General features: G+C 37.2%; 3 protein-coding genes across 3 annotated transcripts in view; 1 reads left to right on the top strand and 2 right to left on the bottom strand.

The window, feature by feature from the left end:
• Positions 1-9,156, bottom strand: part of LOC128205369 (uncharacterized) — a 31,141-nt gene extending 21,985 nt beyond the window's left edge. Inside the window, 5 exon segments of the mRNA XM_052906947.1 lie at positions 1,124-1,262; positions 3,381-3,534; positions 4,400-4,557; positions 7,822-7,935; positions 8,190-9,156. Coding sequence (XP_052762907.1) covers positions 1,124-1,262; positions 3,381-3,534; positions 4,400-4,557; positions 7,822-7,935; positions 8,190-9,128 — 1,504 coding nt within the window. The 5' untranslated portion in view covers positions 9,129-9,156.
• A 4,752-nt stretch (positions 9,157-13,908) lies between these two features.
• LOC128204530 (uncharacterized) lies at positions 13,909-14,310 on the top strand. Its single transcript, XM_052905943.1, has one exon. The coding sequence runs from the start codon at positions 13,909-13,911 to the stop codon at positions 14,308-14,310; it is 402 nt and encodes a 133-aa protein (XP_052761903.1).
• Positions 14,311-16,799: 2,489 nt separating this feature from the next.
• Positions 16,800-18,580, bottom strand: LOC128204529 (uncharacterized). Its single transcript, XM_052905941.1, has 4 exons — positions 18,184-18,580; positions 17,888-18,129; positions 17,166-17,282; positions 16,800-16,886 (listed from the first exon to the last, which is right to left on the bottom strand). The coding sequence occupies exons 1-4, from the start codon at positions 18,578-18,580 to the stop codon at positions 16,800-16,802; spliced, it is 843 nt and encodes a 280-aa protein (XP_052761901.1).
• Positions 18,581-23,252: the final 4,672 nt, after the last annotated feature.

Here is a 23,252-nt window from a genome sequence, read left to right as displayed (position 1 = left end):
CAAATTTCATGGGCAAAATTGGCGGGAAAATACGGTAGTCAAAGGTAAGGAAATGATTTCAGACATTGAACCATGCTGTTTTTTTCTGACTTTTTGTTAATTATGGAAAACTTAGATATACTGGTTGAGAAGCAGTTTCCGACGGAAAGCAGTTTCCGACAAATCGCTTTTTCGCATACGTTCCTTAGATCTTCATAAAGAAGGTACTGCAATTCAACTATATGTAACTAGGCAATCAAAAGTTGAAATTCTTACCGAGACACATAAGAAACTTTTATTATTATTTAATGTTTAATTTTTATTTTTCATTTTGGACACAAACTTGCACGTGGGGGATCTGCACGCGCAGCGTATTGCGCATGCGTGTGAACCTAATTTGCATATCTATTAATAGCTACAACGTTTTCCTTAATTGACTTATACAAACGATGATCATTGTGTACATATTTGTGAACACTGGTGTCATGCTAATGTTTCGCATCCACATTCACTTAAATGTATACAAACACAAGTTTCCATCAGAAATGAATAAAAAAAAATCATTGATATTCAGTCTCTGCCTGATTTCGAGTATGAATTGAATGTCGTAAATTTTAAGGTTTAAATTTTTCGAAAATGCTGAAAAATTAAATAACATTTCTCTTATTACAGTCTTATATTTAGTTTATTAAATAAACGGAAAATAAAAACACACAACAGGCACCTTAAATATGCCCCGCATTCAAATTGTCGGAAACTGCTTCTCATCACAAGCTAATCAGAACAATGTAAGTACCCTCTTTGCGCCCCTATTAGATACACTATATGTGACGTCACACATGTAAGAAATATATCGACAATAGCAGCTTGAGCTGTAGTTATATAAAATGTGAACAATTTTAGTAGATATTTAAACACGTATAAATAATTCAATAAAAACGTTAAAAAAATGTCGGAAACTGCTTCTCAACCAGTAATATAATTGATTTGATGCAACAAAATTTACATGAAATCGAAAACTGTAAAAAGAAAAAAAAAATCCCGACCGACCGACCTTTTTTTTTCGCCATGTTACCGGAAACACAGGTGTTTTTTTTTTGGCTTTATGAAAAATAAAATATTCCTAAACTGCATATAAACTCACCTTCTGACTGTGGCTGGACCGGTATTACATTGCTGGGCAGGAATCCCAGAGCCTTTGCCTGTTGCCTAAAGAACAGTTTGGGAGACACAGGATCAGCCTGGGATCCTTCTAGAACTAAACCATCTTCCCGCTCCATTACCTGGAAAAGAGAACATTCCATTTTCTCATACAAAAATTTGTCCACTAGCATTTATAACAAGATCAAGCTCAGCACACTATATTTTATATTAGTATGTGTTGTTTAACAGTTATCAATTATATTAAAAGTAATAACAATATATTAATTTGAATGAAATGTGATACTTAAGCGTATTGTACTAACTAGGTTTATTTAAGAAATTGGGGCTATTTCTAGTTTGAAAAAAAAAAATATGTCCATAACTGACCACTTCAGAAGATAAAAAAATCAGCTCAAAACAACATGATATCATACAAGCTCCACTCTTCTGTAAGTTGCCATATAATCAGGAATTCTATGTGTTTCTATAAGGCCACACCAAATTAATGTGGAGCGAGCGACCGAAAAAAAAAAAAAAAAAAATTTTTTGTCAGTATTCATAAAATCCGACGCGAGCGAAGAGCGAAAAATATATTTTTCCTTATATTCAATATAAATAAGAAAGATTGTTCAAAATAATTGCCCTTATACCCATTTTAATGCCATCTTGAACTGAACCTCTGATGGACATTGGGAATACATACTATTTATTCATCCGTGTTTAGTACAAACATTATATGGATAAAGCTAATTTCTTATATAATTAAAACGTACTTTAATATGACATAATATTCATATGACATAATATTCATAATAATAAATAACACTGCTTTTAGTTAAAAGTTTGAAACGACTTATATAAATCTACCTGAATCAGTTTAACATCATATGCAACTGTATTTAGACATAACTTAGGATTGATTTGGGATTTGTAAAAAAATGATCACTTACACAGGCATCATAAAACATCAGACTCCATATAACATAGACTAAATTTTGTTTTTATTATCACAGGAAATGCAATGACAAGTGCTTATTAAAACAAAAAGAACAAGGGTATTTTTCAGAGTACTTTTTTTTGGTTATTTAGATGTTTTTATGCACCAGCCAATTGTATATGCCCCCCCCCCAAGTCCGGAATAGCGGGGACTTTGACTTCCGCTCTCTCAACACCCGGGTAAAATACCCGACCTGCAGGGACACACTGCTGGTGGTAAAATCCCTGCCAAATGGCCCTGCAACCCTGAATACCTATGTGAGGCCCATTCCCGACTATTTTCAATATGAAGACAAAACCACATTCACTAGGCCCTGCGGGGCCACCTGAAAGGTAAAAACACAGCCCATTGCCTCTGCTGTCCCCGGTATACCCCTGGAACAAGGGCGAGGGGTGGGCGGGGCAGTGGTTACAATTGAGAAGTGCATTACAATCCCGGTTTATGCTGCAAATAAAAACAAAATATAAGGTGATAAACTTAGGCTTACTTATGTTGAGGTATTTCCAGACAAGTGTTTAAATCGCTATTTGTGAAAAGATATTTGTTCAAAACTGTTGTTTTGTCAGAATTTGATCAAAAATGAGCTTGATACATCAATTTGGACCAAACAATGACTCATGTTCCAGTTAAGTTGACCTGTCCGATTTCCATTCAAAACGAGTCACTAATTATGCAATATAATCGCTACCAGTCTTAGATACACATGCTTTATTGCATAATGATTGCTTTAAATAATGCTCCTTTAGTGCATGAGACGATCAACAATGACTTCAAGCATGCTCAAAACATATTTATTGTCAAAAATAAGATTTAATTTCAAAACTTCGAGCCACATTGTTTATACCGGAAGCCGCCATTTTGATTGAATTTATTGAAACCCATGCTAAACAGATCGATATACAGTATAAAAACACTATGCATCGGTAACTTCCCTTTACAAAAACACGAAAACTAGCGTAGAAAAATTATACTAGATTACTTTTAGCCTTTTAATAAATTATTACCTGAAAAAAATCTGCTTGGCTATCAAAATGGAGGTGCGGGCGCACAAAAAAAAATAAATATTTTTTTTTACATTTTCAAAAATCCGCGGAACGAAATATCTATTTGGTGTGGCCTAAGTGTATGTCCTAAAATGGTGATAGAGTATGGTGTCTGTCATGCATAGAGGACTATAAATTGGTACATGTATGTGGTCTGTACATACACACAATGGTCGTATACATTACCCACGATGATAAAATAATAACGCAATGCTCACCTTTCCAAAGCTTCTGACTATGAGAGATTTGTCCTTGGGTGTCCTGAGATAGAGAACATCATACTGTCCGAACTTCTGAAGATTTGAGCGCAAAACGTACCAATCGCGACACTGGAGACCTCGCTGACTCAACTTCTTCCTTATTGTGGCCTCACTGGTATGCATAATTACTGGTATGTATGATCAGTGATATATATGATTACTGGTATGTATGATCAGTGATATAAATGATTATTGGTATGTATGATCATTGGTATGGTGTTAACTGGTATGTACGATCAGTGATATATATGATCAATTGTATGGATTATCAGTGATATTTATAATTAATTGTATGAATGATCAGTGATGTATATGATTAATTGTATGGATGATCAGTGATATATATGATTGATTGTATGGTTGATCAGTGATGTATTTGATTAATTGTATGTATGATCAGTGATATAAATGATTACTGGTATGTATGATCATTGGTATGGTGTTAACTGGTATGTACGATCAGTGATATATATGATTAATTGTATGGATGATCAGTGATGTATATGATTTATTGTGTGGCTGATCAGTGATATATATGATCAATTGTATGGATGATCAGTAATATATAGGATTAATTGTATGGATGATCAGTGATATATATGAGTTATTGTATGGTTGATAAGTGATATATATGATTAATTGTATGGATGATCAGTGATATATATGATTAATTGTATGGATGATCACTAGAAGTAGTATGTATGTCTACTGGTATGGAGTTAATATCCAATAAAGCAGAAAACAGAAAATAAAATCCATTGAAATTCATGAAGTGGCTATAACTGTATTTTTTACTTTTTTGTTGTTATTTTTAAGTTATTGTATTGTTCATGTCAATGGACTATTATAACAGTATTACAGATTTAAGATAACTTGGAGGACCATAAACAAAATATATGTTATAAAACATAGATAGTGAACAACAGAAAAAGGATACAAATCATCAAAACAAGTATGCACCATATCCAAGTACTTACCTAACAGGTCCATGTGCACGGACCTGATATTGTTTGTGTATGCGTGGTGACTGCAGGTCGGGGCACAGGCTTGTGTAGTAGTTGAACATGAGCAAGCAATATTTCTCAAGGCATGTTACAAATGAGTGGCTCTCCAATTGGTCTTTGAAGTACACTTTCTGTAGAAAGTACAGATAAATGTCAGTGAATATTGACATAAGGCTGTTAAAGTTATAAAGGTCTGCTGTATTCATACCCAGTAGGAAATGGAGGAACAGCTAGTCAGGCCATCACATTCAAATCACATAAACACAATCGTTGATCAAATCAAAATGAAATTCAGCCCTTAAATAACTTCATTTATGAAACAATTTAAAACAATGTGATCGAGTTGTTCTCCGTTATAACAATTTATTTTTACTCAATCCATCAACATCAAGAGCTGTCACAGTATGTGACGAATGCCCCCGAATGTGCCATTGACCTATGAACAAGGTCAGTACATGAAAAGTTAAAGATTAAACAAATACATACGGCAAGTTATTTTAAATTGCCTCTGAACATAAAAAATACCACCCATACTTGACAACCTACATTCTTATGTCCGTATATTCAGCATTCCATTGTGAATAAACACTAAGTGTATCTTTCACCTTAGAGGTAGGGACATTGGTCTTGCACGTGACATGTCATCTTGGTATGTCGAACACATGTGGCAAGTAATTTTAAAATCTGTCCATACAAGAAAAAGTTACAGCCCGGACATAACAACCAATACTCTGTATCCTTATATGCAGCACTCCATTGTGAATAAACACCTAAGTGTGACCTTGACCTTAGAGGTAGGGACACGATTCTTGCACGCGACACGTTGTCTTGGTATGTCGAACACATGTGGCAAGTTATTTTAAATTCTGTCCATACAAGGGAAAGTTACAGCCTGGACACGACAACCTATACTCTATGTCCTTATATGCAGCATTCCATTGTGAATAAACACCTAAGTGTGACCTTGACCTTGGAGGTAGGGACACGGGTCTTGCTCCCGACACATCGTCTTGGTAATTCAACACATGTGCCAAGTTATTTTTAATCTGTCCATACAAGGGAAAGTTACAGCCCGGACACGACAACCTATACTCTATGTCCTTATATGCAGCATTCCATTGTGAATAAACACTAAGTGTGACCTTGACCTAAGAAATAGGGACACGGATCTTGCACGCGACACGTCGTCTTGGTATGCCGAACACATGTGGCAAGTATTTTTAAAATCTGTCCATACAAGAGAAAGTAACAGCCTGGACACGACAACCTATACTCTATGTCATTATATGCAGCAACCCATTGTGAATAAACACCTAAGTGTGACCTTGACCTTAGAGGTAGGGACATGGTTCTTGCACGCGACACGTCGTCTTGGTATGTTGAACACATGTGGCAAGTTATTGTAAAATCTGTCCATACAAGGGAAAGTTACAGCCCGGACACGACAACCTATACTCTATGTCCTTATATGCAGCATTCCATTGTGAATAAACACTAAGTGTGACCTTGACCTAAGAGATAGGGACACGGGTCTTGCACGCGACACGTCGTCTTGGTATGCCGAACACATGTGGCAAGTTATTTTAAAATCTGTCCGTACAAGGGAAAGTTACAGCCCGGACACGACAACCTATACTCTATGTCCTTATTGCAGCATTCCAATGTGAATAAACACCTAAGTGTGACCTTGACCTTAGAGGTAGGGACACGGTTCTTGCACGCGACATGTTGTCTTGGTATGCCGAACACATGTGGCAAGTTATTTTAAAATCTGTCCATAATATTCTGAGTTATTGAGTCGGACGGACGGTCAGACGGACTTTCATCCTTTGTCACAAAAGCAAGGGCCATTATTCTACCCATTGTCAATGAATGTGCTTTAAAATAAACAGTTGCACAACATCACATGCTGATAAAAATTAAAGTAAGGTTTGATGGCTGTATAATACTGTTTAATACTTTAATATCATATTTTTCCCTATAGTCAGTTAGAACTAAAGATATTAACTAACAGGAGATGTTAGAGTCCAGTTAAAACAATTATGCAATTACTGATATATGCCTATAATTAAGAAGAGCTATCATAATCTATAAGCATATGCCAGCCCGAATGATGACTGACGTCAAGTGTGGAGGAGTGATGCTGTAAGCGGTAAGAAGTTAGGTCTTGCATGTGACACGTCATCTTAATGTACCAAACATACATGCATAGTAATTTTCAAATATCTCCTGGCATGACAGAGTAACCGCCCGAACAGGACCAAATAAACTCTATATATGTGCATATCTGCAGCATTCCATAATGGTTAAACTCTTAGTATGACCCTTGAACTTGAGATAGGGTCGTAGGTCTTGTATGCAATACAATGTCTGTATGTACAGAACACATGTCCCAATTTAAGAACCATTACTCTGCTTGGTACAGATAAATAAAATCCCCAGATGAACAACTTCATTTGCTGGTTAACATTTCTCTGAAATTTCAGTGTTTTGACTCTGGTTCATAAACTTTTGGTGATACACAAGACTCAGGATTCCTTACTCAGGCTTTTAAGTGACCAATAACAAAAAAATTGGGATAAAAGTAGGAAGATATTTTTAAAAAAGAAGGGTAAAATAGGGATATTAAGAGCAAAAAGTAGGGACAGTAGGGTTCTTTCCTGACCTTTATTTGATGCAAATATTTAAAATGATTAAAAAACCTATTCATCAATTGTGATGTACATGTAGTAAGCTTTGCCTACAAACCAATGCTTCAAGAGGAATTCAGCCACAGGATGAGGAGAAGAACCTCTCATCATAGAACCCCACTTGCAGCACTGGAGACCAACTGCATCAACTAATCCTACCGAAATACTAGAAGTGGCTTCTTAATTAAAATCAAGGTTTAGACTATGTATTTCAATCAATGCATTTAGTTAAAACTTTTCTATTATTTCTCGAAATATTTTTACCAAAAAGTAAGGATAGTAGGGCTTTTTCAAGAAAAAGAATGGAAAAGTAGAAACCTAAACAAAATAGGGAAAAGTAGGAAAAGAAGGGCTGCTAGCTCTATAGGCAATTTCTTAACTAAGTGACAACTCGGCACCTACTTAATGCAGCTCCACACTGAACCCCAGGTGCACAACATAACATGCTTGGTAAAATGCCTTTAAAGTTTTGTGACTGGTTTCCAAACTTTTGCAGATACCCCGGACACAATTTTGCATGCTCTATAGCCTATTTTTTAACAACCGGTAAGTAAAGGGCCATAACTCTGTACAGGATGCACACACACATCAGATTTTGTAATGACTGGACAGACAGACAAGGGCAAATGCATATGCCCCTAAAGAGTATAGCATAAAAAACATATATTTTATCGCTTAGCATTCCAATTATGAACAATATGTTACCTCGTATTGGGCCTGTGCTATAATTTGCACTTCAAACCAGTCCATTCCTTCAAATGTTAACTGCTGCAATTTAACCTCATAAATTTTCTGCAGAAAAATCTCACAGGAAGGTTTCTGGAAAATACAGAGCATTATAGTAAGCATTCCGATTGGTGACTAAATCAAATACGAGACCTAAGACTACTTTAAATAAACTACTGTTTTTATTATATATTTTCAAAATTTTGTCGAGGATATTAAAATCAATATCTTTCAGAGGAAATCTCAGAGTAACTAATCTTTACAGGCAGGATTCTCCAATATAAATAACTTCACAGAACTGAAAAAAGGTCCACCAATATTGAATGAAGTTTCAATTCAAAACTCACCCCAGAAATGATTTTCAGCTTTGAGGAGTCCCCATTCAAATTTATCGACAGCGATACTGCTGAAGAACTTTTCATCCTCAGTTCATTCGTATATTGTGTGTGCCCAGAAGTGTCACTTTCCTGCACTTGAATGTTTTCTAAATCCAGTTGATATGCGGAATAGGATTCTTCATAAAAGTCCTTGTCGCTCTGCAGTATGTGTTCTAAGAATGATCGCATCAAGATGTCTGCAGGGTAACTGTCACTTGGGTTTTTATCCTGATAGTCTTTTAATTTATTTCGAATGCTACCTTCTAGAAATCTTTTGTCAATAAAATTTCTAGTTAGAGCAGGCGGAAAAAAGTCTTTCAAGCTGATGCTTCTAAAGAAGTTTTCCACATTTTCTTCTGTCCCTGTATTTTGTGCAGAAATCCGCATCATTATCAAGATGACAAAGGCCCCAACACCGCGCGAGTCCTTGTCTTTTTCCTGACCCTTTAGGTACTTGAGGTCACCGTGCACATAGTCGTATTTTACTTGATAAAACAGATACTGCAAACAAGCATTGTACTGACTCAACATATCTCGACATTTCTCTTTTACAGGTACAAATCTCATTCTAAAACACAACTTTTTTTCTCCCAGATCAGGCAACTCACCAGGTGCAAGCCAAGTGTATCTACCATCCTGACTGTTATCAAAAGCCAGACCAAAACAGTCAACCACTGCTGGTGCTATCCCTTGGGTTTCAGCCAATGCTAGACAAACCTCCTCACAAGTGCTGCAGCCACTAACTCGCTCAAAGCTTAGCTCCCTTTTTTCCCCATACACACCAACCTGAACCCCCTGAGAGAGGGACAGCATCGTAAACCCTGATCCACTGGACATCTCAGCATAGCTCACTTGCTGACTGACCTCAGAGTTGCCGCCAAACCACTTCAGCTTCATCTTTCTCTGCATCTACCATCAACCTACAAATGAAAATATAAACATGAACATCTATCCATGAACATCTATCCATTTAATAAACATGTACCCAGGGATTTGTCCGTATGAACAATTTTATGTTAACATTCACCAAAATTCACCATTTTACAATAATTATTTTAGTATAGCTATAAGGGTGCGGTATTGTTAGGTACAGTAATGTAACAAGGGTGCTTGAGGATTTGAGTGATGTAGTTAGGGTGCAGTCTTGTGGGTTTGAGTGATGTAGTTAGGGTGCAGTATTGTGGGTTTGAGTGATGTAGTTAGGGTGCAGTCTTGTGGGTTTGAGTCATGTAGTTTGGGTGCAGTCTAGTGGGTTTGAGTCATGAACAGACAATGTGAATGTCCGTCGGACAGTCGGACATGTCCGGTATATTTCAATTTTGACCGACGAAACTTTTGTTTTGGTCGGTCACAATGTCCGGTGAAAAATTAAAGTCAGCACCGTTTAATTTTCGGAAAATTTACTTTCAGTTTCTAAATAAATGTTCAGAGTTATTTTTATATCATGATTATTCAGCGTGTTAATCCGTGTTTCACTATTTGTAAACCCCGTTTCGACATGTTTTCGTAAAAGCCGATAAAAGGCGTAAGGTTCCGATTTCAGCTCGTACTCTTATACTTTTATTTTACGGAAATGTTCGGAAATTACAAAATTCCGTATGTAGTGGTTCCTGGCAATCGTGTTAATTTAAATATGATGATTAATATACCGAGCTGACTTTCTTTCCGCTCTGTTTAACATTGCCAATAACAAGAACTCTACTTTCGTTTTTGCATAAATGTTGTGCCTGAGTTTGACTAGTAGTACAATTCGTTACATTTTTTAACCGTATTGTATCTTTAATTTAAAGATGAATAAAAAGAGTAAGATCTAGCTGTTCCATGGGTAGACGAACCAGATGAGTTTTTTTTTGGGAGGCAAGGGAAGAAAAAAATTATGACATTTATAAGATCCGAATATTGATTTTTTTACATTATGTTTGGCTTTTTTTTTGTAATTTATTATTGTACTGTAAGACAAATCTAACCAAAGTGATCTAAACCTGTTATAATGGGAAATTACAAAACTTATTTAAAAAAGAGGCTTAAAATCAAGGTTTAGGCTGATGTAACTGAATACTGTTTGTAACATTGCGACAGGTAAAAATTTGGTGCGACAGGTAAACTTTCAGTGTTTACCTGTCGCAATGTCCTGTGAAGAAGAAAAAGTTTTCGCGTTGTCTGCATGAAGTTAGGGTGCAGTATTGTGGGTTTGAGTCATGTAGTTAGGGTGCAGTCTTAGCCGAAGATGAATGACAGCAGCTGGGCTCAATTCGATGAGGACTTAAACCTTATTCTACAGTCAGCACTGACAGGGGCAGTCAAGAAGAAGTTGCGTGCACTACCTACACTTACCTATGCCCTAGGAAAGGAGAGATTTGGGCTAGAGAAGAAACCCGACCTCCCCAAAAAGCCACTTACTCCAAACAGGAGACTCTGCGAAATAAAGAAGATCAGAGCAGAATTGCGGTCGCTGAGGAAGAGGTATAGGTGCTCAAGTGATGCAAAGAAAGAAGGTATTGTGCAGCTCAGGGAACAGTTAAGAGCAAGGTTGAAGGCACTAACCAATGCAGAAAGGCTGAGGTGTAAAAGAAGGGAAAAGGCAAAGAAGAGACGGCCTTTACCTCAAACCCTTACAAATACACGAGGAGTTTGTTGAGCGAGGAGAAGTCTGGAAAGCTCGAAAGTAGCCAGGATGAGGTTGAACAGCACCTTAGGGAAACCCATTATGATCCATACCGAAGCGAAACCCTGGGAGAATGTGATAGAATTCAACCAATGGAAGAGCCATTCACCCCATTGAATATGAATGAACCAACATGGAAAGAGGTTAATGATGTGGTGAAAAAGACACGTTCATGCTCAGCTCCAGGTCCAAGTGGCATCCCATACAAGGTTTACAAGAAATGCCCAAAGCTTTTACAGACACTGTTTTTTCTCTTGCGTGTAGTGTGGAGGAAAGGAACAATTCCAGAGTGCTGGCAACTGGCCAAGGGCTGTATGGTCCCAAGTAAAAAGAACTCCAAAACTGTCAAGCAATTCCGAACCATCTCATTGCTGAGTGTTGAAGGCAAGATATTTTTCTCCATTCTGGCCAAGCAAATGACAACCTACATGATAGGAAATGGATATGTAGATACCTCCGTCCAAAAGGGAGGAATTCCCGGATTTTCCGGATGCGTAGAACACACCGTCGCACTCACACAACTGCTACATGAGGCAAGGATGAACCAGAAGCATCTCACAGTAGTATGACTCGACCTAGCAAATGCCTACGGCTCCATACCCCACCAGCTAATCAAGGTCGCACTACATCATTACCATATACCAGACAAGGCTAGCAACTTGATCATGAGCTACTTCAGCAACATCAACCTGAGGTTCTCATGTGGCAACTTGACAACAAACTGGTTACCACTTGAGAAAGGAATTGTAACAGGATGCACCATCTCTGTCATTTTATTTGTCATGGGCATGAACATGATTATCAAAGCAGCAGAGAGGGAATCAAGAGGCCCACTTACAAATACAGTAAAACTGCAATCGCTCGAGGTCGCCAGGGACCGAGCCAAAACCTCGAGGGATCCGATGTTTCGAACGACCCGATTTTCAATTTTCCAGTTTGATATGAAATATCAGTGCATTTTAAGTTTGAAGTCGTCAAACAGACTGTTTACTAAGACACCGATTATGTGTTGGGTTGTGGAAATCGCTAATATGTTCAAAGTTTGTCTTAAACTAAATGTAAAACGCAAAAGAAAAAACAATAAATGAATAAATAGAAATGTTTATTTTAACAAAAAAGTAACATTTTCGTAACAAGCAACATTTGTATCACAGTACATATTGTGGCTTTAGTCAGATTTAAGTTTCGCAAAATCAAGGATTGTTGATTGGCGCATCTTGTGACAAGATGTCGGTTTCGCGAAACTGTTCAATCCGATGTTGAATTGATATGGTAGTGTTTTATTCATATTTTCATAACTCATTTAAATTTCTCACAATTAACTTCTTATCAGTAACTTCTCATAATTATCATCTCAAATGCCCATATCAACTAATATCGGTCATGCGTTAACAATGAAAAACGGTTTTTCACCCCTTATCAAATTGCCTTTCAACTGTCATTGCAATTTTTACAACTTGCGAAAATTTTAACACCTAGCAAATGTTTGTTTATTTTGGAACACGCGTTCGGGAAAAAGTGTGAAATTATGTCCTCGAGGGAGCCATAAGGTTTTGTGCACGTTTGTGTACTTGGGACCGAGGATATTGCTCGACTGCTCGACATAATTAGGTTTCAAGGCAGCGTGGGAATATTTTATATGAAAATATAAGGAAAAAAGTTCGGGACCAAGCTCCGACCTCGAGGGAACACCGGTTCTCGAGCGACAGCTTGTTCGAGGGAACGCAGTTTCACTGTATTGGGATCAGGCTCCTATCAAATAGGGGATTCATGGATGACATGACAGTTACCACAGAAACCCATATCCAGGCGAGATGGATCCTCAAAGCACTTGATAAAACTGTGTCTTGGGCAAGAATGCTATTCAAACCAGTCAAGTCAAGGTGTCTGGTAGTAAGGAAAGTGAAGGTGACTGACAAGTTCAAGCTGGACATACAAGATGAGGAAATCCCTTCACTTGTCAACAACCCGATCAAGTGTTTAGGGAAGTGGTTTGATTCCACACTAAAGGACACCCGCAGCCAAGACAGGCTAAAACAGCAGATTGAAGAGGGGCTGAGGAGGATTGACAAGTCCGAACTCCCGGGAAAGTTCAAGGCATGGATCTTCCAGCATGGTATCTTGCCTAGACTCATTTGGCCATTAATGGTAAACGAAATCCCCATCAGTACAGTTGAAAAACTGGAGCAGGCAATTAGCAAGCATCTGAGAAGGTGGCTTGGACTTCCGCCTTCTTTTACCAATATTGGACTCTATGGCAAGTCAACAAAGATTCAGATGCCCATAAGCTCCCTCATCGAGGAGTACGAGGTCGCTAAAACACGTCTGCTACTAACACTCAGAGACTCAAGTGATGGTAAGATTAGTGGAGTAGGAATAGAAGTTAGAACGAGAAGGAAATGGTCAGTGAGCCAGGCTGTAGAACAGGCTGAAAGCAGCCTCAAACACCAGGATATTGTAGGCACTACAAACAAGGGTAAAGAAGGTTTGGGAATCAGTAAGAAGCAGCGGTGGCAGAACTCTGATAATGTAGAGAAGAGAACCATGATTCAGGGAGAAGTTCGGAGAGCAGAAGAGGAGGCACGGTCGGCAAAGGCGGTACAACTTGGATCCCAGGGGAATTGGACGAAGTGGAACAAGAGGAAAATCACATGGCAGGAGCTATGGAGGTATGAGCCACTTCAACTGAGTTTCCTTCTCTGATCGGTGTATGACATGTTACCCACTCCAACCAATTTGAAGCAGTGGAAGTTATTAGAAGACCCTTCCTGCTTTCTGTGTGAGAATTCCGGATCGCTGCGGCATATACTATCTTCTTGCCCAACAGCTTTGGCGCAAGGGCGGTATACCTGGTGGCATGACCAGGTTCTAAGAGAGATGGCAAATGTCTTAGAATATGAGAGGAGAAAAAAGAGACCTTTGAAACAGACAGGCCCCCAGTTAATCAGCTTTGTAAGACAAGGGGAGAAGAAGCCGACAACAACAGTGTGTAGCGGTATCCTACAAGAATCGCAAAACTGGGGCATGTTGGTAGACCTGGGGAAAAAGTTGAAGTTTCCAGAGGAAGTGGCCCATACCACCCTTCGGCCAGACATATTACTTTGGTCCAGGTCTCCAAAGCTGGTTGTACTGGTAGAGCTAACAGTACCCTGGGAAGAGATATGTGAGGAGGCATACAAACTGAAGAAGGGAAAATACCAAGACTTGGTAGACACATGTAGAGAGAGGGGTTGGAAGACGTGGCTCTTCCCAGTGGAAGTTGGATGCAGAGGCTTTCCATCACAGTCAGCGTTGAAAATGCTGGGAGCTGTGGGCATCAAGGGACGAGTCAGGAAGACCGCCGTCCACGCTCTTGGGAGAGCTGCAGAGAGGGCGTCCAGTTGGCTCTGGCTACGACGCAGCAAACCGACTTGGAAGCCAACATAGATGAGGTAGTGACTGATCACCACTACTGCCCCGCCATCTAGAGGGTGTACCTAGATAAGGGGCGAAACACCCAGTGACAGATGGGCACTCGGCTGAGGACGTCTATGTTAAGCAGTAAAGCTGTATCTTCACAACATAGATGCTCATGTTAAAATCATGCATATATTATAATAATAATAATAATTATAATAATAATATGTGTATTTTTTATTTAACCGTGCAGTGTTAAATACTGTGGAGCTACAGTTGAAGAATATATTTTCATTGGTGTGAATCAGTTGACTTGTGGCATTTAGGGAGTAAAATGAATATCCAAATGTTAAAAAAAGTTCCTTAAACGTGCATTATGCACCAGATTATGCACCAATTCAATTGTAACCATGGCCCCCGAGGTCCTTGGGTAATTAGGGGATAATGAGAGAAATGGGCCGTGTTTTTACCTTCCAGGTGGCCCCGCAGTGCCTAATGAATGCAGTGGTTTTGTTTTTGCGCCGAAAATAGTGGGGAAAGGGCCTTACCTCAAAGTGCAGGGGAATTTGGCGGGGATTTGACCAGTACTTTCTCTCCGCAGGGCGGGGATTTTAAATACCAAGGATTGCCTGGACCGAAAGTCAAAGTCCCCGCTATTCTCCGGACCTGGGAGGAGTGGGCGTGGTTACAATTGACTGGTGCATTATTGTGGCTACTTGTGAAAATGACATCTTGTTTTGACTTTATTATACAGATCTATTATATAACAGGCATTATGGAGTACAAAACAAGTGTGCACAACTTCAAAACATACATTCTATAATTTTTCCCGAAAAAAGAAAAAGTACGGAAAATCCATCTTATTTTTATTTATTTTTCTCGACGCTCATTTTTGGACATCTTTTTGTTAATTTTATTCCCTCCTCCTGGCACTTATTTTTGAAAAATTTCCCTTAAAACGAAAAAAAAAACAAAAAAACTCTGGCCTAAAGAATAAAGTGTATAATAATTATTTGAATTAATGAACCTAAAAAAAGAACAATAATTACCTTAGAAGTGATTATGTTGAAGACTTAATAAAATTTAAAATCTATTCCCTTGTTACTAAATTTAGAAAGAAGTGGAATCTCCAACAAAAAGGGAGAACATATATCAAGACTTGCTGCCCTTGCTTCGAGAGTGAACTTAACATAACTATCAGATTTTAACAAAATGTATTTATAATGAACTTGTAACCAACGGAGTGAGGCCATTTTTTTCTCCAGGGGCATAATTTGAATTAACATGGTAGATAACCAATAGACAATGTTACACACCAAATATTTAAGCACTATATCGAGGGCTCAACGCAATACTGTCGTAACTCCATTTTTCAAAATTGTTCAGGAGAAGGAAAAAACTTTCTTAATTTATTTGTGTTGGATATATTTAAAGTATTTGAACATAACAATGTTGTACTGTATGATAGTTTTAAACCAAAAAATATATTATCTTCAATTATTGAACACAAAAGATGATTTTGATGAAAATTTGACTTACTACAGTTTTCCACCTCAAAAGTCAGATTCATCAAAGAATATATTTATGCAACAGTGTCGTAACTTGACTTACGACAGTTTTCCACCTGATATTATTTCAATTTGAGAAAATATATTTATGCAACACTGTAGCACTTTATATTTTTGTCATTATCAATTAGAAATATGGTTAATAACTAAACTCTAATGGACAACTTTTATATAATTATGATAATTATTACAACCCATAGTGCATCATGTTTGAAAATGCTCGTTATTCGAGTTGAATAGAAGTCTAACTTTACACTTAAATAATGGGAAAGGGTCAGACTCTTCGCGCCATAAAACAATGAAGCATAAATCAGGAAATAACACAACATGACTGTATTACTTTTGAACATTTAATCACTCAAGTATTTAATTTTCACAACAAGATTTTGTTCATCCTGCATCTCAAATTTAACAACAATGTTTATTTAAAGCTTTAACAAAGAATAGATACATGATTTAAACATAAACTCAAAAACAGCTCTAATTAACATCATTTTCGCAAAGCTAAGCACACTTTCAATACTGTCCTTCAATTTTGAAATACTTTCATTTTATATGCTTTACTTTAAAACAATCATTCCCATATAACAGACAAAAATTGGCAAATTTCTTGATAATTCCATCTGACTGTCCAATAAAATTTCTTTTAAAAAAAATCAGCAAAAATGTTTTTGAAAATATCATAAAAAAATGACAATATTGACCATTGTTTTCAAATATATGGTTTGTTTCCATAAAGGGGAAGTTCTTATTAATATACACAAGTTCACTTGTCCTGTGAGCTCTACTCAACTGGTTCAAAAACACTTTAGGTCATTGCCAGAAAATATGTTTTAGTCAAAGCAGCATTACACCAAGTAAAACAAGAAAATCAATTTCGCTAATTTTTTCGGATGACTGAAAAACTATTTTCAGACTATACAATGTGTTGAATTCATCAATACAAAACAATCAAGTTTTCTTATTTGTGATGGCTACCCTGAACTTTGACACTGCAGTGTCATGTGGGAAAAAGGGGTGGTGGACATCTGGAATGATCTGCTTTATGAGCGAGCTTAATAAATCTGTTTATTACATTGGTTGGTTTTTAAATTGGGCTTTGACTTCCATTAGCTAATGAAACTTCCCCTTTGTCAACAAGATAAATCAACGGTATATCATCATCTTCATCAAAAAGATCACCATCAACATCAGCCTCATTGCCATCATCCCAAACAGCATCAAATAATTAACATCACCCCCATCAACAGCATTGCCACCAACCACATCAGCATCATAACCATTAACATCTCCCCAATCAACATCATTGCCATCAACCACATCAGCATCATAACCAGTAACATCTCCCCCGTCATCATCATTGCAATCAACCCCATCAACAGCATTCCCACCAACCACATCAGCATCATAACCATTAACATATTTCCCCATTAACTGCATTGCCATCAACCACATCAGCATCATAACCATTAACATCTCCCCCATCAACAGCATTGCCATCAACCACATCAGCATCATAACCAGTAACATCTCCCCCATCAGCATCATTACCATCAACCCCATAAACAGCATTCCCACCAAACACATCAGCATCAAAACCATTAACATATTTCCCCATCAACAGCATTGCCATCAACCACATCAGCATCATGACCATTACCATCTTCCCCATCAACATCATTGCCATCAACCACATGAGCATCATAACCATTAACATCTCCCCCATCATCATCATTGCCATCAACCCTATCAACAGCATTCCCACCAAACATATGAGCATCATAACCATTAACATATTTCCCCATCAACAGCATTGCCATCAACCACATCAGCATCATGACCATTACCATCTTCCCCATCAACAGCATTGCCATCAACCACATGAGCATCATAACCATTAATACTCCCCCATCAACATCATTGCCATCAACCACATGAGCATCATAACCATTAACATCTCCCCCATCAACATCATTGCCATCAACCACATGAGCATCATAACCATTAACATCTCCCCCATCAACAGCATTGCCATCAACCACATGAGAATCAAAACCATTAACATATCCCCCATCAGCATCATTTCCATCAACCACATCAGCATTATAACCATTCACATCTTCCCCATCAACATCATTGCCACCAACACCACCAGCATCATAACCATTAACATCTCCCCCATCAGCATAATTTCCACCAACCACATCAGCATTATAACCATTAACATCTCCCCCATCAGCATCATTTCCACCAACCACATCAGCATTATAACCATTAACATCTCCCCCATCAACATCATTGCCACCAACACCATCAGCATCATAACCATTAACACCTTCCCCGTCAGCACCATTGCCATCCACATCCTCAGCATCATAACCATTAACACCTCCCCCATCAACAGCATTGCCATCAACACCATCAGCATCATAACCATTACCACCTCCCCAGTCAACATCATTGCCATCAACCACATCAGCATCATAACCATTATAACCTCCCCTGTCAACTTCATTGCCATCAACCACATCAGCATCATAACCATTATCACCTCCCCCTTCAACATTATTGTCATCAACCACATCAGCATCATAACCATTAACATCTCCCCCCATCAACAGCATTGCCATCAACACCATCAGCATCATAACCATTCTCATCTCCCCCATCAGCATCATTGCCATCAACCCCATAAACAGCATTCCCACCAAACACATCAGCATCATATCCATTAATATTTTTCCCCATCAATAGCATTGCCATCAACCACATCAGCGTCATGACCATTACCATCTTCCCCATCAACATCATTTCCATCAACCACATCAGCATCATAACCATTAAGACCTCCCCCCTTTACATCATTGCCATCAACCACATCAGCATCATAACCATTATGACCTCCCCCCTTTACATCATTGCCATCAACCACATCAGCATCATAACCATTAAGACCCCCCCTTTAAATCATTGCCACCAACCACATCAGCATCATAACCATTAAGACCTCCCCCCTTTACATCATTGCCACCAACCACATCAGCATCATAACCATTAAGACCTCCCCCCTTTACATCATTGCCACCAACCACATCAGCATCATAACCATTAAGACCTTCCCCCTTTCCATCAACCACATCAGCATCAAAACCATCTGCATCAATCCCATCAACACCATTGCCAACAACCACATCAGCATCATAACCATTAACATCTCCCCCATTAACCACATCAGCATCATAACCATTTGCATCAATCCCATCAACACCATTGCCAACAACCACATCAGCATCATAACCATTAACATCTCCCCCATCAACATCATTGCCATCAACCCCATCACAGCATCCCAACTAACATTATTCCCATCAACAACATTACTATCCATACCACTCCCTTCAACATCATAACTCGATGTAAACTGGATCATCATCATCATACAAGCTTTCACAAACATTTACATTATTTTCACAAGCATCTCTTCAAGTATTCAAATCAAATGTTTGAAGTAATTCTGAAATGTTATTTAAGTCTGTCATTGCCTAATTTTGAAACAAGTAATCTAAAATGTAGCTGTCTGAGTCCTCATCATCTAAACAACCACATTCTTCACTGCTGATGTCTGATACATCTGACACTTCCTGAGCCATGACTCCGTTAATGTTAACGAAGTCCAGAACATCAGGAATATCATCTGTTGACCAGTATGGCCTTTTCAAATTGACCGCTATAAGTTTGTCACCCCTAAATAAAGTTTCATCCATTGTTTCCTCATTCCAGTTTGTTGGTTGAAATGTATAGGATGTTACTAATGCGCACACCAAATTTGCTACACATTGTCTCCTTCTGCTACAAAACACTTCGCTTCCTTGATGTCTTAGGTAGCTTTTGCTTGGAGCATGATGTGAAATTTAAAGATTGATTACAAAAAAACTGACAAGAACTGCATTTGAATCAGCATTATTTGATTCCCAACCATTTTGACTTATCAACTTCAGGGAGAAAAAATTCTTATCCAAATCACAATATTTTGCCTTAAGTCTTTTTTTTCTACAAATATTAGATTTGCAATACCACATTAAAAATGCAAGCTATTTTAACTAGTATGGTATAGAAGTATTAGTAAGACTCATTTATTTATCAAAATGCTACCATAAATATCCTATAAGTTTGATAAGTAAGTTATGGAAAAAGTCAGTTTTATTAGGATAAGACTTAATTCACTTAAGATGCTACTGCAATAACTTATATCGCCTCAGAATATCAAATATTAAGGTAATCATTTAACTTTTATAAGCACAAGTTACAATTCATAACTAGGATAAGGAATATTTCATAAGTATTTAAAAAACAGAACAAACAAAAACACCTAAAAACTGTAATCTTCAGATGTGGTGCAAATAAATCTTCAAAATTACTTGGATTTCATCATTTTTAACATGTACATGTATATGTTTACTGTTGTTGTTTTCTTTTCTAAGAAAAGTGAAATCACAGCACTATGGCATCATTATTATGACATCATTTTATTGAAATTCACTGAGTTACTACAGTGTTGCATATTTTTTTTAATCGAACTTTGCATAGTTTTCAGTGCAACACTGTATGTAACTCAAGTTACGACAGTGTTGCATACATGAAAATAGTCAATTTAAGATACGACTTTTGGACAACTTTTCATTTTAAGTACTTAAAAATCAATATTTTTCAAAAATATTTTTATGACAGATGTAAAACTGTTAAAGCATGTGAAAAATGCAAAAACATCATTTTGTGAAAAAATGGAGTTACGACACTATTGCGTTGAGCCCTCGATATATAGGCCTCATAGTATTTACCAAAAATAGTTCTGTAATTTTTCCTTTAGGTTGCCATGGCAACAAGAGCTCTGCATGGAATGCATTTCTTTGAACAATTTTGAAAAAGCATCAATCAAGGATCACTCCTATGAAGTTTCATTAAAATTGTCAAAGCAGTTTAGGAGAAGATGATGATTATAACCAATTGTTGACACTTTTCCTTTAGGATGCTATGGCAACAAGAGTTCTACATGGAACTCATTTCTTTGAAGCATTTTGAAAAAGCACCAACCAAGGATCATTCCTATAAAGTTTCATTAAAATTGTCAAAGCAGTTTCGGAGAAGATGATGAAAATAACCAATTGTTGACGCTTTTCCTTTAGGTTGCCATGGCAACCAGAGAACTGCACTGAATTCATTTATTTGAACAATTTTGAAAAAGAACCAACCAAGGATCATTCCTATGAAGTTCCATCAAAATTGTTAAAGGGGTTTAGGAGAAGATGATGATTATTACCAATTATTGACACTTTTCCTTTACGTTGCCATGGCATCTAGAGTTCTGCATGGAATTCATTTCTCTAAACAATTTTGAAAAAGCACCAACCAAGGATCATTCCTATGAAGTTTCATTAAAATTGTCCAAGTGGTTTAGGAGAAGATGATGATTATAAACAATTGTTGACGCCAATGATGGACGACAGAAGACAGATGCCGGACATAGACCGATTTGTGCTCAGGTGAGCTAAAAATGGCATTGTAAGAATTTAGTTTTGGAGCAAAATCTGGCAAAAATAACTTCTTAATTTTTCCATACCTTTTTATTCCTTGTCAATGTAAAATTAGCAACAAAGGCTTAGTAAAAACAAGATTTATAACAAAAATGTACCACTGGTAAATATTCTTTCAGACCAACAAAATATCGGAAGTTGTCGGTCCGAATGGCCAATATTTTTTTTAACACATTTGTGATGTCTGTGGCATGCAACAAAAATATCAATTATACAACTACCGTAAATGACTGGTTACAAGACGATAGGGGTTATAAGACTTAGGCATAAAATCCGTGAAAACTTGAGAAAAACTTTTAATTTATGTTTTGGGTTTTAGGACGCATAGAAAAATATTAATCTTGTCTGCTACCATCGGCCACCATGTTTATTGACAGTGATGAAATTTTTGTTTTTCGTGAAAATGGCGATGGTTATTTTAAACCGTGCAATACTTATACATAGAAAAATATTCTTTCCGACGGTGTGTCGTAAACAATAACCAGTCGACTATGAAAAGCTTTGCAAAGCAAAAACCTTATATTGTACATGTTTGTTCTCAAAATGTCAACACCTACAGGAAAGTAAAAAGACTGTGACAAAATTGGAAAAAAAGACTATTATTGCAACAGTTTGTACTATTGGTATGTTAAACTGCTTAAGGGAATTGGAGGTTTTTGCACCTTTCATACCACTGACAAATTGCTTCTTTATATGCATGTTTAATTATTGTTTTATACAAAAAAAATATTGAATAATTTTATTCTTACAATAATGTATATTTAAAATAATAAAAGTTTTACGATAAACCGTATCCCGATCTTCAACTGCCGTATTAACACGTAACTTGATCCGGGTGATGCGAGTGATATCCCTTTCTACATAAATCTAAACAAACTAGTTTATTTTCACAATTTATTTCTCTGAAGAGCCAATTTCGGCCTGAAATCGACCTCAGAAAAAATGTCAAGAGCCTGTTACTGGTTGATAGACGCAGGCATTTTTTTACATCGAAATATATGAGAAAAAAGTGTGTCTAATAACCAGTTATTTAAAGCTGCACTCTCACAGATTTTTACAACTTTTTATTTTTTTTGTCTAGGAAAGAGAACTTTTTTGCGTAAATATCTGCAAAACAATGATATAAGATTGCTGACAAATGAATCAGATCTTAGATTTCCATATTTCTGTTCGAAAGTTAATGTTTTATAGCTTAAACTGTTGCTAACGGGTTAAGGAAAATGCATAAAACATCAATTTTTGAACTTAAATATAAAAAACTGCGATCTAAGTTTTAATCAGCAGTCTTATTTAACTGGTTTTCATGGAATTTCGCAAAAATTGGCTCGTTCCAAGACAAAAAAAAAAAAGTTGTCAAAACGTTCAATCTGTGAGAGTGCAGCTTTAAGGTAGCTTAATAAAATTTTAGTGGTTTTCTAATCATGGAATCTTTAACGAACATAAAAATTTGGATACTGTGAAATCATTTATGTTCGTTGGACATCAATGTTCGTGGTTTTCATGGGTTTGGTGATCCACGAATTCAAGATCCTATGAAATATAGACCCTTTATTCACTTTTTCAAGTGTCAGTACTTGATTTTTTCTTTAACGAAATATTTAATCCATTATTGATTGCCTACCCAGTGTTTTTAGTTTGCAAAATTCTTAATTAGTATTTATTGGCTTTGCCTACAATGAATCTATATCTTTGACATACATGTGATAATATCTTGGGTCGATTCCAGTACACTTGTCGTAATGTCAACGCACACTAGGGGGGTCTGGGGGCATGCCCCCCCCCCCCGGATTATTTTTTTAAATGGGGAACGTCT

Source organism: Mya arenaria, chromosome 10, assembly GCF_026914265.1.
Source record: "Mya arenaria isolate MELC-2E11 chromosome 10, ASM2691426v1".
Lineage (NCBI taxonomy): Eukaryota > Metazoa > Mollusca > Bivalvia > Myida > Myidae > Mya > Mya arenaria.
This window is presented reverse-complemented; position numbering and strand designations above follow the sequence as displayed.

Excerpts from the sequence above, each read along its gene's own strand:
- LOC128204529 (XM_052905941.1), bottom strand. The coding sequence starts at position 18,580 with ATGGATATGATGCTGATGTGTTTGGTGGGAATGCTGTTTATGGGGTTG. Across the intron at positions 17,283-17,887 it reads ATGGTTTTGATTCTCATGTG|TTAATGGGGAAATATGTTAA; the intron begins GTTGATGGCAAT and ends ATGGCAATGCAG. Across the intron at positions 16,887-17,165 it reads CTGGTTATGATGCTGATGTG|ATCATTCCAGATGTCCACCA; the intron begins GTTGATGGCAAT and ends CTCATAAAGCAG.
- LOC128204530 (XM_052905943.1), top strand. The coding sequence starts at position 13,909 with ATGTTGGTAGACCTGGGGAAAAAGTTGAAGTTTCCAGAGGAAGTGGCC.